Source organism: Bicyclus anynana, chromosome Z (assembly GCF_947172395.1).
Source record: "Bicyclus anynana chromosome Z, ilBicAnyn1.1, whole genome shotgun sequence".
Taxonomy (NCBI): domain Eukaryota; kingdom Metazoa; phylum Arthropoda; class Insecta; order Lepidoptera; family Nymphalidae; genus Bicyclus; species Bicyclus anynana.
The window spans coordinates 17,239,349-17,263,058 of NC_069110.1; the positions used below are offsets into that span (position 1 = coordinate 17,239,349).

At 34.4% G+C, this 23,710-nt stretch overlaps 1 protein-coding gene across 1 annotated transcript; it reads right to left on the reverse strand.

Annotated features, from left to right (window-relative positions):
- Positions 1-623: 623 nt before the first annotated feature.
- On the reverse strand, positions 624-23,580 carry LOC112053530 (RUS family member 1). Its single transcript, XM_052890837.1, has 9 exons — positions 22,555-23,580; positions 22,268-22,429; positions 21,208-21,346; positions 20,594-20,754; positions 9,678-9,819; positions 7,161-7,351; positions 5,359-5,618; positions 3,653-3,842; positions 624-1,743 (listed from the first exon to the last, which is right to left on the reverse strand). Exons 1-9 carry the CDS (start codon positions 22,619-22,621, stop codon positions 1,667-1,669), a joined length of 1,389 nt encoding a protein of 462 aa, XP_052746797.1. The 5' UTR covers positions 22,622-23,580; the 3' UTR covers positions 624-1,666.
- Positions 23,581-23,710: the final 130 nt, after the last annotated feature.

Sequence of the window (23,710 nt, forward strand, 5' to 3'; positions counted from 1 at the left end):
AACAATTTTGAGAAATCGCAGTTGTTGGAGTTCCTTATTAATTTGCTATATACAGTGTATATTATGTTTTACAGAACAACTTCAAGAGTGAAGGCAAGGGTTAGCATAAGACATCAAGACCTTTAAACCAGCTGCAAGTCCCTGTCTCTCTTGCCATATGGGTTACACGGTCACTACTACAATAGGGTACTCGCCTACTGTAAAAAACTAAGCAGATTTTTTGCGTAGAGGCAGTGTAGATGCCTATAAACTCTAATCACATTTTTATTTGTGAAAATAATCTCGTGATTGTAATATTTTTATAAAACAAAATTGTATTTTTATCACGTCACCGCAAACGCCAATCATAAACGGTAACGTCATTCGCTACAAGGCATCGGTTTGTGATTGGCGCTTGCGGTGACGTGATATAATCACATCACTGCAAACGCCAATCACGCTGTAATCTCTATGAATGACGTCACAGATATTTTTTTATTTATATTAAAATTTTTTACTGGTTATTATTGACGGGACAAAATAAAATATAATACTTCCATATTTCAGTTTAAACAGTGTTTACAAAAGAGGCAAGTAGCCTATTACAAAAATAATTATTGCAGGAAAAATAAATTAAAACACAGTTACAAAAATAATAAAATGTATATTTGAAATCTTGTAATAATTTCCTACCTATCTTTATATTACATTTTTTTTTTTGTGGAACTGGACAGGCCACATACTTCGAAGAGCCTGTGGACGTTGGAAGTCCGAAGTGCTAGAATAGCGACCCCGCACTGGAAATCGCAATTAGTCGACCCCCACTAGGTGGACCGAGGACATCAAGCGGGTTGCAGGGAACCGCTGGATGCTGGCGGCTCGAGACCGTTGTGGTTGGAGGTCCATGTAAGGGTCCAATGTCCAGCAGCAGTGGACGTCCATCGGGTGACTGACTTACACGCACTGTATACTTGAACGTCTGTGGCCGGCGTTATTCATACCAACTAACTGCCACTAATAAATTGTACAAAGTTCATCATCTCACATTTATCAGTTCTCTTTCTAATAATAATAATTTAAATTTTTTGTTATTTTTTTTTTTTCAAAAAAAAATTATTTATTATATATTAATATTAAATAATTAATAAACTAATAAATTGTACAAATTTTATCTTTAACATTATCATGCATGCAACATCCTAGGAATAACATTTCTAAATCTAATATTATCAGTTCTTTTTCTAAATCTAGTAAACTCGAATTTAATTTTTCTATTAGTTATCTTATAAACGGAAAGTTGTACAACGAAAACAATGTTTAATAATCTAATAAATTGTACAAATTTCATCATATTATTTTATCCCATTGTCATGCAGAAAACATCTTTTTAATTACATTCCTAAATCTATTAAATTCGAATAATAATTTTAATTTTCTGTTAGTTATCTTTTACAAAAAGGTGTTTCATGAATAATAATAATATTTAATAAACAATAATAATGTTCAATACACTAACAAATTGTACAATTTTCATGATTTTCTAATTTAACATTATTCACATTTTAACATTATTAACATTTTTCAATATAACATTATCTAAATTACATTACTTTTCTATTGAACTCATAGGTTTCATGCAAAATGTTCTATTGTGTTCGCTATCGTGCCGTTGAATGTAACTCGCAGTTTACGGGTTTAGTTTTGGGCCATCCTGGCAAACACGCCATTTTCCGACTATCAATGAATGATTTGTTACATTCCAACCTGTAACATGTAAAAACAAATGGGGATAATGACTATACTAAACCCTTTCTTGATGAGTACTGTTTACTAACAAACAAATTAAAACTGAGAGTACACATCACTAGTCATTTCACACCTAATAATAATTATAATCAACTTTTTCTTAAATGTATTAAAATAAATTTGATTAATAAGCTTAGAACAGTTAGATATAGTAAATATATTTTAAAAACATACCATATATAATTTAAAATAAATAAGTTATGAAATGAAATGATGTTTACTACCTTCATTCCCAATTTCTTTGTTGGTAAACAGTATTCATTAAGAAAGGCTGTAGTAAAGGTTTGAATATATTGAATTTTATGATACATTCGGGTAAATAAGGTCAATGTTAACTAATTTACACATAAAACCAAAGATTGTCTGGATATTTGCAAAATAAATAAGATTATAAAATTTATTAAAAATCTTTTATCGTAATTAGATGAAAATTCATACAGTTTTATCTTCCTTACATTAAATGTAACATTTTTTAATACATGAACTATAAACGCACAAATAACAAAGATATTAGTAATTTTGTTTGAATGTCCATACAAATCTAACGATCAAACCTACGACGTCATTCATTCGTACCATTTTGTATGGGGCGTTTTTCAGGAATCCGCTGCAGTGCCGCAAATCTGGCCCTTTAATTTCCTGTACTTTCAAAAGTAATGATACCCTGTTACTTTTACAAAATTGCTTTACTATTAGCATACTCTTAATTTATATACAATTTAAAAAACTGTCATCATCCCTATTATTTATTAGTAGGGTGAAACTGAAACTCTAGTTACATAGGGGCTCCCCTGGAGCATGTTTATGAAATGCAAAGATGCTGATTCAACATTCCGCCCCTGTCTGATTGCTGAATGCTGGTTTGTGGAGAACTGTTCCCTACACGACTATAAATTGCACTGTTAATTAAATTATGTTGCATAGTAAACAACGAAAGCAATTAAAATATATATTTTAACTACATAAGTACAGTACGGGAAATAAATGAAATAAATCAAAAGTATTTGAGATATTACAAGATGGTGCCTTTCAAACCATTATACACGCGGTCATTTCTCAGATGTAATTATTCACATAATTAAGTATGTGATTTCTAATGAATTAATCAGATATTCTGAAATTATAACTATCATAATGTTATAATTTATAGTACGAAAGAAATAAACAAATTAGAAATGAATGTAGTAAATGCATGTCATTTCATAACTCATTTGTTTTAAATTATGCATTCTTCTTTATAAAATATTATTCAAGATAGTAGTTTAACTTTAATGCTCTGCTACTATTGATCGTAACGTGATGAAAAGTATACTGCCCAGGAGTATGAAGGATAATTATACCAAGTTTCGTTAAAATCCGTAGAGTATTTTTTGTTTCTATAACGAACATACAGACAGGCTGACAACAGACAAACAAAAATTTTACTGATTGCATTTTTGGCATCAGTATCGATCACTAATCAACCCCTGATAGTTATTTTGGAAATATATTTCATGTACAGAATTGACCTCTCTACAGATTTATTTTAGGTATAGATATTTAATTGTTGTAAGCTTATTAATCGATTTTTTTTTTATTAATTTTAGAACAACTTAAATTATAATCATTGTTAGGTATGAAACGACTCTAGATAATACTCTCATTTTAAATTTGTTTGTATGTAAAAAGTGCACATTGAGTATCGTTACTTAGTAGTTACTTAGTGTTGCACTTTTTAGAGTTAATACATATTAATTTCACTGAATTAAAAATTAATTTGAATAATTAAAAAGTAGTTATTTTATTTCAATGTGTGGACATTCTCCACATGATGATTTTCATGTTTTTGCAAACTGTTAGTAAATTAAAAATAAATAAAAATACATACCAGCTAGACGTAACGTGTTTCTCAGAGATGGCCACTCCAGCTTTACCATCTCGTGCAAGTATTTAATCAAAATTAAAGATGGCTCCAGTTGTACTTCATAGCTATGGGTCGGGTTACGGCGGGTCAATTCACCCTTTTTTATTGCGAGCAATATTCGATTGAAACTCTTTGTTTTTGATAGTCGCAGCACCTGAAAAGATTTTTAGTAAATATAATTAGTTGGTTTATCTGTCACGAGGTTCAGGCCTGGGGTTCCACTTTTATTCTTGGGAACTGCAATCAGTTGTTAGACCATAAACATGTGAGTTGTATGACGATGTAGCGGTTTCTGATAGGATAACAGAATTGTCGCTTCGCTCGCTTCAGGCACTTTCATTCGAGGCGCTGCCACCAGTGATCGACTGGGATGTCGAGTAAGCCCTTCTTTGTGATTATACAACACATTTGCTCGTAAAGTATCTCTTATTTCACCAATTTCAATATGGTAATATATCGACGCATATGTGCCGTAATGTAATATAAAATCTTTAACATCCTTCTATAAACGAAAGGTTCATTTTGTGGTAACGGTAGCTTTTCTGTCAGAAAAGTACTCAACATTTTATGAATAAAATTAACTTTGTGAGATAAAATATAATAAAAATAAAACATTTAATTCTTTCATTTTAATAATTTTGACAATAAATGACAAACATTTATTTGTAACAGTAATACAAAAATATTAAATTACTCTATCAAAATATATATTACCAGATGTTTTTGGTGAATTAGCCTAAAAATACGCACGCACGCACTTCGCTATCAGTGCAAAAATGACAAGCGTATCAAAATGTCATCATATGGAAAACAGGTAAAGATGCAAATTATTTTTCAGAAAGTGTGTTCAAAGTGTGTTATAAAACATCGTATGACACACGTGCGCTTTGATAATTTTGCCTCGGAGAAAGTGTGTTCAAAGTGTGTTATAGAACATCGTATGACATACGTGCACTTTGATAATATCGCTTCGGCGATATATTTTTCAACTATATCATAATGTACTATTACAGTTGTTTCTGATTTCATATTGTGGTCCATAAAACTACTGGGCTTTTCATTCTACCAAGTGGAAGAGTAAAGTAGTAGTAGACATCCCCATACCTCGTTTATTTCATTGAGTCGCATAGTAAACAACGAAAGTTATTTAAACAAATAATATCTAAATATTGTATACAATATCGAGTTGTGTGTTCAGGTACTTTAAAAACTGTATACTTAAACATAAGTATATATAATCATCATCATCATCATCATCATCATCATCATCATATCAGTCGATGGACGTCCACTGCAGGACATAGGCCTTTTGTAGGGACTTCCAAACATCACGATACTGAGCCACCTGCATCCAGCGAATCCCTGCGACTCGCTTGATGTCGTCAGTCCACCTGGTGGGGGGTCGGCCAACACTGCGCTTACTAGTGCGAGGTCGCCATTCCAGCACTTTGGGACCCCAACGTCCATCGGCTCTTCGCACTATGTGCCCCGCCCATTGCCACTTCAGCTTCGCAACTCGAGCTATGTCGGTGACTTTGGTTCTATAATGGAAATGGAATGGAATGGAATGGCGTATATATAATGGAATTGACTAAATTCGGTGATTTTGTAGGCACGTAACATGTCTATAGTATAAAATGTCGTTGGCTATATAAAAAAAATCTGCTTACCGAGCCAGAGCTGTTTTGAATAGAATGCATAACTTTTGCTGCCACCACTGCATGGAAGTAAGCAAGCAAGATTCCATCCGTAGTAGAGTTTTCATGTAAAAATACATTTATAATCTTATCCCTAGCATTAACAATAAGTATATAATTGGCCATTGCATATATATTTTTAATTTTATTTACATATGTAGCATCTGCAGAGTAGTTAGTTAGTTGTTTTAAGGATTGACCGATCATTATTTTGTATCCCATTAATATGTCATCTGAAAACAAACAAAATTATAGATTACGATAAGTTATAAATTAGTTAGTACATATTCTGTAATCTATACTAATATTATAAAGCTAAAGAGTTTGCTTGTTTGATTGAACGCGCGAATCTCAGGAACTACTAGTCCGATTTGAAAAATTCTTTCAGTGTTAGATAGCCCATTTATCGAGGAAGGCTATAGGCTATATTTTATCCGTATTCCTACGTGAACGGGAACCACGCGGGTGAAACCGCGCGGCATCTACTAGTCACATATATGTGTAATTTTCAAATTACAATCGCACTGTTATTAAATGTGTAAAATTAAAATCTATCGTACTCCTATAGCCTATAGCTTAGCAACTTCGTAACACTCCCGATGGTCCGCGCGGACCGGAAGGCGTGTAGCGACGAATGAAAACCCCACGACTGATGCACCTGACTTCACGACACGATTTCAAAACTGCATCGGTGGTATAGTCTTATGTGAGGTGGATTTACCAGACGGAGATCCTGGGTTCGATTTCCAGCTGGGCCGATTGCGGTTATCTTGATTGGTCCAGGTCTGGCTGGTGGGAGGCTTCAGCTGTGGCTAGTTACCACCCTACCGGCAAATACGTACCGCCAATCGATTTAGCGTTCAGCTACAATGTCGTGTAGAAATCGAAAAGGGTGTGGATTTTGATCCTCCTCCTAACAAGTTAACCCACTTCCATCTTAGATTGCATCATCACTTTCCATTAGGTGTGATTGTAGTGTAGGGCTAACTTGTAAAGAATAAAAAAATATATTGGTTCTCTTGTGTAGTTCTTCACCAACTGTGAGATGAAAGGTGAGATTGTAGTCAAGGGTTTATAAACAATATATAAAAAAAAGTGTGTTGCTGGGTCGGGCTATACGAGATACCGAGTTTTTTTTTTCTACTAACGGCCAGTTTTTTCATCGCAAGTAACAGTCAAATTAACGCCGTGACGGTCTTATTCACTGAAAAATAAAGTCTTCTTTACTACTTACTACTTTTACTGTTACTTTAGCTTTACACGAAGAAACTGGCTGTAATTCAGTTAAACTCTCTGCCTGGAATCGGAAAGTTGGTGATGTTACACCCACGTCGCCGTCGGTCCTAGTTACTACCATTAACATCTCTTAGTGGTCGTTAATGAATTTAACATTACCACTCTGATCCCGGCAACCAACCAGTTGGAGTAACTTGATGGGTCAAAAGTTCACCACGCAAGCTCCATAAATCTCCTCTCCTATAATACGCCAGGCTTTTTTTTTCAGAAAGAATATTTGCCATATCTTTTAAATATCACCAATATTCCCATACCCCTCCAATTAGTCGGAAAAGACTGTATTAGGAGTGGGAACGACAATAGACCAGTAGATCGAACCACCACCCCTCGGTGATGAGTCTAACCGCTCTTACCATTGAGCTATTGTCGTACCCACTCCTAGAACAGTCTTTCCCGACTAGTTGGAGGCTATAGTTTTGCCAAATAGTAGGCCGTTTGAATAGGTAAAAAAACATAACTAAAGATAAAAATTAGTGTACCTTGTTTCCTAAAAAACACACTCTCGGACAGGTTAACTTCAATTGGGCATAGAGTTTTTGATTTAAAATAGGAGTCCAGAAAATGCAAATACCTTGGTTCATTAAACTTATTTAAAATAACGGATTTCACAGCACGATAATTAAAATAAAGGTGAAGCAGAACCAATATGAAAATTAAAATTATATTATTTCTGCAACAAAAAAATACATTATTTATAAAAAATGGTTAACAAGATTCAGTCCGACTCAAACTTCATGACATCTCAGGAGCTGCAGGTGTTGATGTGCTCAATGTAGACCAAATAACATGGTATCCATATGGTATCAAATAAAATACACTAAAATCAAAACTTTTGAATCAACTGCAAGAGGGAGATGGTACGAGATCCGGCTTAAGAAATATATACCCTCATCTGTTATTTAATTGGGATAATATTTATATTGACACATAGCACATATGTTGTATAGTTAAATTGCGCCTGAACAGTATTATTATTTTTTTTAATTATTTAGCTACCAATTAACCAATGAGGGAATCATTAGTTAATTGAAAAAAAAGGTACAGTAGATAATAGAATGTACCTAAAGTAATTGAAAAAGTAAAGGCTGCCTGCTTTCACTCTACAACTGTCCAGATATAAACAGTTAAGTAATATTATTTATATACCCTCATCAGTTATTCAGTTATTAGACGACTAAATAACTGATGAATGAAAGCTTATTTACACGCTTTAGCTTTAGCTTTATTTAGCTTCACTATAACTATGTAGGAACGACAAATCTTGGAATCTTAATTTGACCCACTTCCCGGTCTTCGTGTAGGATGAAATTTTGCACACGCTCTGAATTCTGAAGACAATATATGACTAGCTAAGAAACGCCATTACAAATCCAATATGGCGGCCTCCCCAAGATGGCGCACTGGCTGTTTGAAATCCACCCCCATGATATGGATATCAAAGGAAAGGGTTTGCTACCAAGAATACGAAAAAAATAGTAAAGTGACTTAAATACAATATAAGTAATTTTTAGTTCCTGCTAAAAGCGTGTTTTTTAGTTTTTTAAACTATTTAAAGTTATTTATGCTTAATTTAACTGTATCAAATGCAACCTAACATTTGTTCTAATTCATGGTTTCCTAGATTTTATATAAAAAATGTGTTTGGCCGCAATCAACTAGGCAACCTATTTGCAATGTGTCCTTGTGAACATTTTCCATCATTTATTTCATAGCACTATGAATATCGGATGAGGGTATATATTTCTAACACCGGATCTTAGACCAAGTGAAAAGCGGAGTGATGACTAACAGTTTGCACAGCTCATCATAAAGTTTGAATCGTGTTGTAAATAAAAAAAAAGAAAATAGTTTTGTAATTTTTAACAGGACAAAATATGTACATTTTGCTACAATGCAAAAGAAAGAAAGTATAAAGCAGTTATAAGTGCCGAAATGAAAAATGCGACAAGAACAGTATAGGAACAAAGGACGGATGGTCCTTGTACTTTTGCTCAAATCATTTATGTACAAGTAAATATATGAACAATAAATAAATAAGTCTATACATGCGTAAGAAATAAATAAATTCGGAAAATAAAATAAAAGAAACAAAAAAGGCTTATTTATAAATTTTTGTTTGCCTTTCTCCCTGTTTACGCCCCCGAAATCGGAAATGTTGCCTGCGAGACGTGAAGCATTGGTGTTAATCATTTGTCTGCAATTTCACCTGCTACCCTAGCATTCTGATTAACACTCGAAGTAAACCCCCAGTGACGCCGCTGAGGTCAGGAGCCAACAGAACTTACACATTCAGAAAAGAAATTACTGTCTGGTGGCACGAATTATAAATAAGTGCTTCCATAACAAATGAGTACTGTCACAAATGACTAGAAGCTACAAAAAAATTAAACCAATATTTTGCAATAAATTTTTTCTTTATTAGTACCCCTCCCCCCCCCCCCTCTATTTATTATTTATTAATACTCCTAAACTTTTCTTTAAGCTTGGTGATGTAAGATTAATATGTACCTATTATTACTAATCGTATATTATTTTATATAATTTTATTATTTAATAATTATTGTTAGCGACGCCGCAAAAGTATTTCCGATCGATCCGTGAGCTCACCCTGGGGTCATGCCTGAAAATCAGCACTACAGGTCTCAACTGTAGTATCGAGCTGAGGCAGCGCCCCATTCAGCTGAATTTCTTTATTGTATTATTATACTAAGTACAGACAGAGGAACTTTGTAATTTAAGTAGGTATCTTTAAGTAGTTTGTAAGCTCTGTTAGTATTAGTTTGTAATTTCTTCGTGATTATTTTTATTTGTTTTTTTTTTTAGCTGAATAAAGGATTTTATTATTATTATTATTATTAGAATTTGACCTGCTACCGTATGCGTGAGAGAAAGGGAAGCCAGACAAGGCGCCGTAAAGCGTTACGTTACGTTACGAAGCAGTTCGCCCTCCAGTAATAAATTATCACTTCAATTTGCTTTTTTGCTAACCAACTTACGTAATAATTGATATGAATGCTAGCGCGACTATGGACGCCACAAAGTTGACAGCCGTCTCCTGTGCAGCGTCCTTTGCAGATACATCTGCAAAGTTGCCCTCTATGGCATGATGTTGGGTCATTGCCATCCTTGTGGCACTGCCTGGAAGAATAACAAATTTATTATCAGCAAACTATTTTTTAACTTTGTTTATCCATTAATTACTATTAGCTTGTACTATTAGCCTTAAAAGTTAGCCCTTGACAATCATTCATCATCATTATCAACCCATATTCTCTGTCACTCACTGCTGCGCTCGAGTCTCCTCTCAGAATGAGAGGGGTTAGGCCAATAGTCCACCACTCTGGCCAATGCGGATTGGCAGACTTCACACACTCAGAGAATTGAGAAAATTCTCTGGTATGCAGGTTTCCTCACGATGTTTCCTTCACCGTTTGGGACACGTGATATTTAATTTCTTAAAATGCACGCAACTGAAAAGTTGGAGGTGCATGCCCCGGACCAGATTCGAACCCACACCCTCCGGAATCGGGGGCCGAGGTCCAATCCACTGGGCTATCACGGCTCCCTTGACAATACCTGATAGTAATTGAAGGAGTTATAGTTATCTCTTGGCGGTACGTGGTTGCCGTTGGGGTGGTAATTAGCCACAGTCGAAGCCTCCCACTAGCCAGACCTAGATCGATTAAGAAAATCTCGATCGGCCCAGCCAGGGATCGAACCCAGAACTTACGTCTTGTAAACCCACCTCCCATTGTAAACCCCATTTCTGCTTTCCACTATCCATTCCAATCTATTTTCAAGCAGGTGTTCTGTTACCTTAGCCATCGTAGATGACAAAGCTAAGGGTCTGTCCAAATTTGAATTTAGTGGATCTTTACCGGGTTTGAGTAGGGGAATAACAATTTGGGATATCCAGGAATCAGGGATAGGGCCAGATTCAAAACAATTATTAATAAAATTAAGAAAAAGGATTTAGCTTTGTCATTTAGATTACTCAGGAAAGTTCAATCCTTAAATAAATCACTGCATTCATCATCCCACCAGGGAGGTGAAGGCACGTGTTTATTTTTATTGGGAGGATGTTTTTTTTATAGATATGTGAATCAGCCGAATACTTGAGACAATTTAGAAAAGATCCATAACAAATATTTATAAGTATTTCCATCAAAGGATGGGAAGGCATCTATTATTTAATGAGATGATGATAGGAAAGTGGTCACTGCCTTGGGTGGACGGCGGTTTCATTTGGGATGCCAGGTTCGAGGAGCAGAGGATAAGGTCTACCGCCGATTTTTGATTCTGACCAGGGTATACTCGACGTGTCGGAGACTCTGTAGACACAAAAGAAATATGACGGCCTCCGTGGCGCAGTGGTATGCGCGGTGGATTTACAAGACGGAGGTCCTGGGTTTGATCCCCGGCTGGGCAGATTAAGATTTTTTTTAATTAGTCCAGGTCTGGCTGGTGGGAGGCTTTGGCCGTGGCTAGTTACCACCCTACCGACAAAGACGTATCGCCAAGCGATTTAGCGTTCCGTTACGATGCCGTGTAGAAACCGAAAGGGGTGTGGATTTTCATCCTCCTCCTAACAAGTTAGCCCGCTTCCATCTTAGACTGCATCATCACTTACCATCAGGTGAGATTGTAGTCAAGGGCTAACTTGTAAAGAATAAAAAAATATATATCTAAACTACGAACAGCTACACTTCATTTCTGACTGGACCACATCACATGGCTCACACATGGCTTGAAATAATACATCACCGGCTTAGCACCGCCTTCAAACTGATCAGCAGGTAGAACATATTATGATGTTATTTTTCGCTTTTTAGTTTAGGTTTTGAAGTCGGTTGTATTTTTTTTATTAAAATTTTTATTTACATTTCCATTTAACAGTATGCAGTACGCTTCTTCATTAATATAATTAATGTGAATGTTAGATATAGTTAAGATTTGAGGGAATAAACTCTTTGAACAACTTAAGTGATTGGCAAATTGCAAATCTTGAGTATAATAATGGTAGATAAGTATTTATATTGGCATAAGAATTCCTTCTTGTTTCAGAATATAAACTATCATTAGTGATATACTGATATTTTAGAGAGGAAAAATTTGCATTGAGTAGGTTTTTAATCTACTGAACTACGGACTGGTTTGAAAAATTCTTTCACCAACTGAAAGCTACATTATATAACGGAATAACATAAGACTATATTTTTAATCCCCGGTGACGCCGCTAAGGTCCCATTCAGGAGCCTACGGCACTTGCACAATCAGAAAATAAATACAAGACAACATTTTATCCCTGTATTCCAATGCCCAACAGGAATGGGAATGTTGTGGATATAACTGCTGGATGCTGCTAGTATGAACATTGATCTCACGTTCAAACAATGAAAATTTTTTTATTAATTTTTTTATTATTTTTCATTTTTAGTGTAAAATTTCATCTCAAACGAATACATCAGACGCCTAATAATAGTCACAACTCATCTTGGTACAAGATTCTCAGCAATACAAATTAATCAAGCCTAAGCACAAGGTAGCTACCGTAAACCGTTAAGGGGTTCCCTTAATTGACCTTGGTCTTCATCATCAGACCCCTAATAACAGACATAACTCATCTAGGTAAAAAGTTCTCAGCAATACGAATTAATCAAAGCCAAACACAAGGTAGTTACTGTAAACTGTTAAAGAGTTCCCTTAATTGTCTTTGGTCTTCATCACCAAACCCCTAAAGGACAGTCACAACCTAGCTATGTGGAAAGTTCTCATTAATACAAATAAATCAAGCCCAAACACAAGGTAACTGCTGTAAATCGCCGAGGAGTTCCCTCGTCTGTTTTATGGCTCTATCATCAGATCGATTTTAAACCTTCATGAAATTGTAGTGCTTAAAAGTACTTAATGGAAAAGTGTACGAACACACTAGACACCCAATATAATTTTCGAAAGTTCCCCTCAATTTCTCCAGGATTCCATCATCAGATCTTGACATGATGGCAATGGGACCAAATGGGGACTATACCGTTTCAAACAAAAAAAGAATTTTTGAAATCGGTCCACGCGTCTTTGAGTAATCGGTGTACATACATAAAAAAAAAAATACCGACCGAATTGAGAAACTCGTCCTTTTTGAAGTCGGTTAAAAAACACTGGAGTAGTAGCAACATCATTTACTCAACTTAAATATTAACAATATCACATAAAAAAATTAAGTTCATAAATCAAAACATACAATGACAGTGTTTAAGGTATCATAATTAATTTATAGTATATTTTTAACCGACTTCCAAAAAGGAGGAGGTTCTACGTTCGGCTGTATGTATGTTTTTTTTTTTTTTTTTTTTTTTTTTTTTATGTATGTCCAGCGATAATTCCGTCAATTATGGACCGATTTTGAAAATCCTTTTTTTGTTTTGTAGTGTTTACTTCCAGGGTGGTCCCATTTTTTTCATGTCAGGATCTGATGATGGCATTCTGGAGAAATTGAGGGGAACTTTCGAAAGTTGTAGAGACGGCTAGTACCTACGTACGTACGTACGTTAGTGTTTTCGTAAGGTATTTTAAACCACTACAACTTTATGAAGGTTTGGAGTTGGTCTGATGTTGGAGCCGAAACACAGACGATGGAACTAGTCAAGGATTTACAGCAGTCACCTTTTGTTTGGGCTTGATTAATTTGTATTGATGAGTACTTTCCACCTATATGAGTTGTGACTGTATTAAGGGTCTGGTGATGAAGACGAGGGACAGTGAAGAGAACTCCTCGACGGTTCACAGTAGCTACCTTGTGTTTGGACTTGATAAATTTGTATTGATGAGAACTTACCACCTAGATGGATTGTGACTGTATTAAGGGTCTGGTGATGAAGACGAGGGACAGTGAAGAGAACTCCTCGACGGTTCACAGTAGCTACCTTGTGTTTGGAATTGATAAATTTGTATTGATGAGAACTTTCCACCTAGATGGATTGCGACTGTATTAAGGGTCTGGTAATGAAGACGAAGCACAGTGAAGAGAACTCCTCGACGGCTCACAGTAGCTACCTTGTGTTTGGACTTGATAATTTTGTATTGATAAGAACTTTCCACTTAGATAGGTTGTGACTGAACACACGCAGTGGGTATGCTAACACTAAAAATAAAATTAATTAAAGCTTTTTCTGGAAAAATTAATTAAACTCACTAAAAATCACTAAAAATTAATTAAAGCTTATTCTGGAATAACCACAGAAATTTTGTAGTTTAACCGTATTTAATTTAAAGATCACTGGCTTGGCACCGCCTTCCAACTGATCAGAAGGTAGCACATAGGTAGGATGTTATTTTTTGCTTTTTAGTTAAAGTTATTTTTTGAGTTGGAAGTCGGTTGAATTTTTTTTATTAAAATTTTATTCAACAATAAAATAATAGCCTAGATTGTTTTAGAAGTAGGGCACCCTATACTTTTAACAAAAAATATCACTAAGGTTAACTTAGTAATAAATAATAAACGCATTAGTTTTAAGGAATTATTCAACTACATCTTCCACTATGAGATCAACAGAACAGGTAAGAAAATACCTTTCGCACTTTACATGAAGCAGAGGTACATAAATAAAATACTTAAATGGAAAAATACAATAAAGGCCTAATCACGACACGAATTTCGCTATTTGGTCTTTCTGTTTTTGCCACAACGCGTTGTGCGCGTTTACATTAAGCCATATCACGTATTTCGCCATGTGGATGTTTTACTGTGACCACAACGCGTTGTGAGCTATTTTTCCGCTCACTGAGCGTTTTCGATCTTTGAGCGTTACATATAAAGGGTTGTAATTCGTTTTTGTGATCAAATCTCGGAGAACGGAAAGTTCGTTTTGTGTAGGTCTAGAGAATGTATTAGAATCGTCTGCGGCTGGGTTTGCCAGGAATTCAATGAACTTTTTTAAATTTGGTTGGCCTCTAAGAAGATCCGGTCCTAACGGGATCTGGTCTGTTTTCATACTCAGCTATCAAACGTAGTGCATTGGCTGTTTCCGTTAGAATCTTATCAGATCCATGAGTATCTAAAATAACCTTGCCCCACTCTGTTGGTGCCATCAACCGTACCTTGTCTTCACGTTATTTTTCATTTACTGTAGGTGTAGGAGTAGGAAGTTGTGCATAAGCAATACTTTTGTAATATTCTACTGCGTCTTGAATTTCGGCTTCAGTTTTCTTGTGAAGAATTTTTTTAAGGAGTTTAACATCTAACGTTAAACTCATTAAAAAAAATCTACAAGATGAAAAAACTAAAAATTCATCTTGTAATTATAACAATCGCCTAGTTTTATTAGCTGTTGGCAACACCACGTTGCTGTCGACTATTGGCGCTTGGGGGCGCTACTGGAGCTCCGTGGAGCGAGCATATTGGCAGCTCTGTACCCGGCTGCCAATGACGACGTGCCAACAGATCGCTGTCGATCGATTGCGGCAAAACACCAATCAAGAATGCGCTTCAATAAGGACGCTATCGTCGAATACTGTTGGCAGTGCCGATTGAAGCAACCAATGGGGAGCTCCAAAGTTTGGTTCCGCAGAGTTGGTACGCGATCTTGAAAAGACTTTAAAAAGAGACGGTCGTTGTATGACAGGGATATTTTGATTATTAAATGTAGTATAATAAATCTTTAAATAGTATTTTCAAACTCATTTTCCTCTATAAATGCATTGATTTTTTTAGTAAAATTTAGCTTGTACCTGTCTGTGGCTTCCTCAGCCGAATTAAATGCCACAAACTCTGAATATGCTTACAATGACACTGACAGATATGATCATAATGTCACGTTACTGTTTGTCAACAAAACACACAAGAGACACAAGTTTTTCTCTCTCGGGAGGAAGTGGTTTTAGTTTTTTCACCTTGGCAATACTGATTAATCAATAATCACAAACATTGATTTTGTGGCGTCGACGCTCTTTTGATATATTTTATTAATTTGCTCATAAAGAAAGGCTATATATATATATATTTATATATATTAGACAAATTTTATGTGACTAAGGAAGTGCTCTTCAGTATATTTTCTTGAAAAAAAATGGCTAGTACTTCAGGCACTTCGACTGGAAAAAAACCAGAAGGTTGGACAAAGGCAGATAAGTTCCAGTTGTTACAAACGTTTCGTAAAGTTGGTTCCAACGTTAAACTCATTAAAGAATATTTTCCCAACAAAACTGAAGCCGAAATTCAAGACGCGGTAGGACATTTCAAAGGTATTGCTTATGCAAGACTTGCTGCTTCTACACCTACAGTAAGTGAAAAAGAACATGAAGACAAGGCACCGTTGATGAAACTAACAGAGTGGGCCAAGTTAATTTCAAATACTCATGGATCTGATAATATCCAAACAGAAACAGCCGATGCACTACGTTTGATAGCTGAGTATGAAGACAGACCCGATCCCGTTGACACTGGGAATATTGACTTCAAAAAAGCATACCTTATGCTAGCCGACGCTTTGGAAGGCAAACCATTACAGGGGGATAAGAACATTGAAGCTGTACTTGCACATTGTATGGCTGAAACAGAAGAGAGTGCCAGGGACCTCCTTAAAGGTCAACCAGATTTAAAAAAGCTCATTGAGTCCCTGGCGAACCCAGACACAGACGATTCTCTTAGATTTTCAAGACCTACAGAAAACGATGAACTAGCCGTTCTCCGAGATTTGATCACAAAAACGAATTACAACCCTTTAAATATATCTGAAGCCAATCTGAAATTTGCCATGAATTCTGCAAAATTCGCAGAAGAGGAGGAGGAGGAAGATGAGGAGGAGGAGTAGAGTTTACACCAAGAAATTGAGTATTTATAGGGTTCTGTAGTGTACTAGTAATAGAAGCCCTTATTGTATTTTTGGTTCTGTAGTGTACTAGTAATAGAAGCCCTTATTGTATTTTTCCATTTAAGTATTTTCTATACCTCTGCTAAATGTAAAGCGCGGAAGGTATTTTCTTACCTGTTTGATCTCATAGTGTAAGATGTAGTTGTATAACTCTATAAACATAATGCGTATAATATTTATTACTAAGATTAAATTGATATTTTTTGTTAAAAGTGGGTATAGTGTGCCCTCCTTCTGAGAGAGAGAACAATCTTGGCTATTTTTTTTATTGTTGAATACAATGTACTATAAATTAGGTATGATACCTTAAGCACTGTCATTGTATGTTTTGATTTATGAACTTAATTTATTTATGTGATATTGTTATTATTTAAGTTGATGTTGCCATTTAACAGTATGCAGTATGCTTCTTTATTAATATAACCAGCGGACGCCTGCGACTTCGTCCGCGTGAAAGTCGATGTAAATTTTCAAGTACCACTACCCTACACTACCCTACCCTTACCCTAACCCTACCCCTACCCTACCCATTAAGGCTGCACACGAGACGAAAGTTTCTTTTTCCGTTTTTTCTACATTTCCCTTCACTGCTCTGCTCCTATTGATAGCTCGTGCTCGTGATGAAAAGTATGAAGAACAATTGTAGCAAGTTTCGTTAAAATCCGCCGAGTAGTTACAGATTTATTATAACTATAGATTAATGTGAATGTTAGATATAGTTAAGATTTGAGAGAATAAACTCTTAGAACAATCTAAGTGCTACTTTTACTCTATCCCATAAACTTGTTCTGCTTCTGTTTCTTGGATATAATAATGGTAGATAAGTATTTACATTGGCATAAGAGTTCCTTCTTTTCTGAATGAAGGGTTAATGGAACTCGTTAATGGGTGGCTACCTTGTGATTGAGATTGATTTATTTGTATCGATAAGGAAATTTCACCTAGATGGGTTATGACTGTCATTAGGAGTATGGTGTTGATGTTTAGGACAGTCAAAGGAATTTCTCATCGGTTTACAGTAGCTACCTTCTGTTAGGCTTATTTTATACGGTTTAATGTGCCAAATAGTTCAGTTCGAAAAAAATAATACTTAATCAAGATTGACGCTTTACATGAACAACAACTACCTACGTACTTGTACTAGTCATGATGGTGCACTAACTTAAAACTGATTTCTAGTTGCGTAATCAAGTCATACTAAGTAATGATCTTTCGTTGTGTGGCCTACTCATTAATTTGTTTGCATCTAAATCAGACGACGCTATTTCATACAATGCTTTAACACGACTCATAGCACCATACCTTTGGCGCTAGATCTATACCTAGTGTGATTACACTAAAAATAAAAAAATAAAAAATTTATAAAATATATTCAACTGACTAAAAAGCGAAAAATAACATCATACTAAGTTATATATATCATATAATTTTCTAACTGATAATCAGTTTAAAGGCGGTGGTAAGTAGTAATTCAAGCCATGTAAGAATATCATAAAGATTTAGGTTTTTTCAGACAGTGTTCTTTCATGTAGTTCTTTCAGAAACAGCTTAAATTAACCCTAAAGCCTTACAACTGATCATCAGTTAGAACACAATATGATATGTAGAACTTAGAATGATGTAATTTTTCGCTTTTTAATTTAGTCAGTATATTTTATAGTTTTGAAGTCAGTTGATTTTTTTTTATTAAGATGAAAATATGTAACAATTCTCTTGATGTAGTTATTGTGGGAACTTTCTTATGATCAGTGTGTGATTACATCATATTAAAATAAATAATCAATTGAATGCATTTACTAGAGAGCATGTTCTTCACCTTTGAACTTGTAACATGAAATAGGTATTTTAAGAGCTTAAAATAAAATATCTACTTCGTAGGTACTCGTATGTATGTAGTATATACTTAACTAGACTTTGGCTGACGGTTGATTTGCTGGAAAGTGAAGATGCAGCATATTATAGTTACCTTGCTTAGAAGCCTAACTAATTAACTATTAGTATACCGACAGTGGTTGTTAATTTAACATTATCACTGTAACCTCACCAACCCCAATTTGGTGGGTTTAAGCTCCATATCCCCTGTTTTATAAGGAGGTAGGCATGGCCTTGTTGTGGGCGTTAAAATAGGCTGTATTGATGAGTATCACCTCCATAAGAATTTAACATATCATCAGCCTTTACACACAGCTGTTATAAAGAGTGCACTGTGTGTGTGAGTGTGAGTGTTAGTTCCCTGGCATGTAACACATAATCAGCCTGACAAACAGACAAATGGTGAACACTTATTTGTTTACTCACTTTTGGCAAAATACAAATAAGCAAAGTAGTAAGGAAATTTTTTACACGTAATATGTTTTCCTTGATAAAATAATGCTTGGGCTCGGTTATTTCCCGGCAATATCGGATTGATCTCACTGACCTTATAAAATTCCTATCTAGTAGAGATTATCAGGCCCGTAAGTAGTCCACTTTTCTGAACATTTAATTTACAAAAAAATATATATTAAACCAAGACATTTATCAATATTCATGTATCATACTATTAGGGAGATGACTTATTAGTGCAGATCAATGCATTGTTTGTCATACCTGCGTTGCGATGACACAGCAGGTTAATATGATATGTCATATAAAATATATGGAAAACAACTCAGCGTCGACGTTGCGTCGAAACAACGCAATGCACTGATGGGGCACAAATCAATATATACATTTCAATAATAAAATAATACTAAAATCTTAATAATTGCACAGTATGCTAGTGGTGTGCACATATATAATGTTTTGGAGAAGGAAATTTCCATTCTAAAATTGTTATCCAATAAATTGTAAATAAAGAATGATGATTTTAAAAAGAGCAAGGAGCAAGTTGAGTCCTGCTCTTTCCAGCTGCCATTCAACTCTACAATAGTCAAATTTGACAAAAATAGTGTGCTTAATAGGCATTAAGTTACAAGCATTATTGAGTGCTTGTTAATTAATGCCTACTGGAAACAAACAAATTATGAGTTTTATGATATTACAATTTTAACGTATAATTCCTATGCTATGTTTACCTAGCATAGAAATTACATATATGTATAAATTGTAAATTCATAAAATTCAAAAATATGTTTGTTCTTTGTGCATTTTTTGTGTTTTTGTGCATGCCACTGTAAATATATGGCTGCACCAAGTAAACTACATAATATGTATGTATGTACCAAATTATTTATTTAGATTTCATTACATAAATGTTACTGAGTCCGACCCTGTAACACAGCAAATATCTATGAGAAGTGAATAATTTAAGATGAACACAGTATTATCAGTATTAATCGTAACATCAGTATACATGTGTATACAATCGCTTTGTGATATATGTATTATGTTTAATGTATATAGATAAAGATAACTTAGTGAGTTAAGTGTTAAATACATTATTATTATTGAAAAATTATTATAAATATTACATTTATTTGCAAAAAGTGAAGGACAATGGGTTTGCTACAGATATTTTCAAACGTAAGGTGAAAATTAAATATGGTTATAACATTTTTTTATATTATTCATGATTTTTACTTTTGCAAAAAAATTTAGGTCTATTACACATTTGCTGTGATATTTCATGGCTCATGAGAATAGTGTGGTTTAGGCATTTTTTTAAGTAAGACAAAATAAAAACTTGTGATTAGGCTTGATTTATTTGTATTGATGAGATTGATTTATTTTTTACAGACCCATAACTTGTGGTACAATTCAGACAATAATAATTATACTACAGATTTACCGATAAGTAAGTTTAAAATGCTTATTCTTTTAACCGACTTCAAAAGGAGGAGGTTCTCAATTTGATTAGTATGTTTTTTTTTGTATAGAGAATTAAGAAAATTCACTGCATGTGTGTAGCCAATTCACACTGGGCCAGCATGGTGGACTTTTGGCCTAACCCCTTTTATTCTAAGTCTAGCTTCTAGAGTCTAGCTTAGCATTAAACTGAATATGGGTTGATAAAGATGACATATATTAAACATTTTCTTACTTATTAAAAAGAAATATAAACTGACCTGCAACTCCTACTATGTTATAGACTAGAGTGCTAAAGCACAAAATCAATATTGTGAAACTTTCAGGAAATAATGGCAATGCCAGTTCAGACAACATAGCCAAATCATTTAGTGCATCTGCATACAAACGCCATGTTTTGCAGTAAGCGTCCAACACACCACTGTAAACAATTTAAATGTGTTTCAGCTTTCATAAATTTATTATATTAATTGATTAATTTAAATAAATATTATATTAATAAGTAATGTTATAATATCATCAAATAATAATAATAATTTTTAAAATAGTTGTATGTCTTGACAAGCAGGACTTCAAAATTATACAATAAGGATTCTGTCTTTATCCATTTGAGGTACAGCATCTAATTAAAATTACCTGTGATAGCCCAGTGGATATGACTTCTGCCTCAAATTCTGGAGGGTGTAAGGTTATACACCTCCAACTTTGCAGTTATGTGCATGTTAAGAAATTAAATATCACGTGTCTCAAACAGTGAAACAAAAACGTCGTGAGGAAATTAACTTAATTAACTGTGTGTGTGAAGTCTGCCAATATGCATTGGGCCAGCGTGGTGGACTATTTTGAAAATTGTAATTTATGTTATATGACTTACCCATAAAAAAAGGCAAACATGATCTGCCCTAAGTGTCCACATAAATCCTTGGTGATCCATGTGATCGTGGCTGCTAAGGCTGTAGCCTGTACATTACCGACACCTACTCCTTTCAAGACTGCTTGAGCGGCTATGATACCTTTAATAATTACACAGAAAAATCATTATTGGAATAAAGTTCTCTTATGTGGCTCACAGTAGACTAAAATAGCAGATATTAAAAGCATTGAACAGAGACTTAATTTTAAAGGTTGATTTAAACATTCTCTTAAATGTTTTAGGATACATCAATAAGAAATACATAACCCTTCTTGCAGTCAGGTAAAAAACTTCAAAAAAATATTTATTTAACAGAAACTGCTATGAGGTTTAGTACATGTTCTTAAAACATAAATGCCTATAGGGCTGGGTTTACAAGGCATTCTTTTTATTGTTATAATTTAAATTTATATGAGTTTATTTAATTTTTAGTAAAATCAATTAATCGTGACGTCACAATATGGACAACAGCGTGTTTGACGTTTAGAAATATTTAATAAATACATACATAATTTTTAATTTAAGTTTTCGGCCATGTCCTTCAGATGGCCTCCTACATTTCACCTTTTCTACTCTATGATTGCAAGCTACGCTCATAGGTGTATATAAAACTGAACAGTTGATCACCCAAGAACGGACCTGTGCCCACCCTAGGATTCTGGGTTAATGATATGGAATTCTTTTATGATACTAATAATAAACGTTAATAAGCACAGTGTTGGTCGACCTCCCACCCGGTGGACTGACAACATCAAGAGAGTCGCAGGGATTCGCTGGATGCAGGTGGCTCAGAATTGAGATGTTTGGAAGTCCCTACAAAAGGCCTATGTCCTATGTCTATGATCTGATATGATAATGATGATGACTAATAATAGACTAGATGTCGGGGGCCAGACCCACCCTAGGAAATAATCCTAGATATGCCAATGACTATGCTTCTCCGGTCAATTCCTACTACTAGTTTTGAATTATCTGCTTTGCTTGCTTTACAACAAGCTAAAAAAATTTGTATACAACTTACCGATAATAGTGCTACAGGCAGCCTGTAGGCAATCATAAATTTGATACTCAATATAGTCTTTACTAACTGAGTCAGGATATCCTCGTGGTAAAAATATTTTAGTAATAAAGTCTTGTATACTAAATGGCTGGTTTTCCTTAAGTACAGAAACGTTATTTTGACCTGAAAAGTTAAAATCTTAAGGTTTCTTACCCAGACTTTCGCAAAAACTCAAGGATAATTTTGAATTTTGTACTGAGTCTAACGGTAACGATTCAAAAAAGATAAAATAAATTCTAAATGCTTACCGGCAGGTTTTACTATAGTACGCCTTTTCTCAGTAGAAAATTCCTTAAATAAAGTTTCTTGCTCCATATTAACTACCAAAAATATGAAAATATAGGCAAATTCAAAACGTGTTCGCAGAAAATTTGAAGTTAAAAAAGATGATAAACCACCGGCGTTGACGTGGAATGGCGGAATCACAGATCACTTCATCATTTATTCACATCATCAGGTGGATGGAATGCAAAAAGTAAAATAATAAATGTAGAATGGAATTGGATGGATCATGGATCGATACACGATCGATGGATTACTTTTTAATGTACTCTGTGGATCACGCAGTGTTACCAACTCTCCAAAATATTTATCCCTAAAGTTTGTGTCAAAAACCCCTAAAATCGCCTTAATTATTGAGTTGTCCCCCTAAAAATATAAATTCATAATAATTTAGAAATAATATGCTGTAATATGTTTTAAAAGTCTTATTTAATACAGACAAAATATTACGTATTTATCTGAAGATTCAGATTTTTTTAAATCATACATGTTGACAATGAATAAATTTAACATTTTTTTTATTCGATGAAAATTGCCGCCAGTTGCCTCAGAGTGGTTGTAGAATAACGTATTATACATCGTTATAGGTCGCTAGGTCAAGAAAGAAATATTAAAATTATCATCAATTTAAAAATATTAAAAAGTCAAAAAATCCCTGAAAATACCCCTAAAAATTTCAGACCCCTAAAAAATCCCATTTCACTTATTTGCCCCCTAAATCTGGGGGGAAAACCCCTAAGTTGGGAACACTGGGATCACGATCATAGACAATTTTATTGAGATAGATAAGTCACACTGTAGTTTGCTATTTGTATTAACTTCAAACAAGAACCCCTTTTCAAGAGATGGCGCTGGTTTTTGCAGTAGCGCCATCTATATGTACTATTCGTAAATTTACTTCAATATTACATTGGAAATTTCAAATTATTGTCAAACTACTTTGTAAAGCCAAAAAATACATTTGGCTTTTGTAGTCGGACAATATTTTGTACAAATCGAAACAATTTGGACTAATTTATTAATATATAAAATTTATTTTTTATTCTTATGCCTTACATAATAGTTAAATGCATGCATTTTTTTGCATCACTATTATTAAAATTTAAAATTTGGCTTTATAAA

Excerpts from the sequence above, each read along its gene's own strand:
- LOC112053530 (XM_052890837.1), bottom strand. The coding sequence starts at position 22,621 with ATGGAGCAAGAAACTTTATTTAAGGAATTTTCTACTGAGAAAAGGCGT. Across the intron at positions 22,430-22,554 it reads TACTATAGTAAAACCTGCCG|GTCAAAATAACGTTTCTGTA; the intron begins GTAAGCATTTAG and ends TTAACTTTTCAG. Across the intron at positions 9,820-20,593 it reads TAACATAGTAGGAGTTGCAG|GCAGTGCCACAAGGATGGCA; the intron begins GTCAGTTTATAT and ends TTATTCTTCCAG.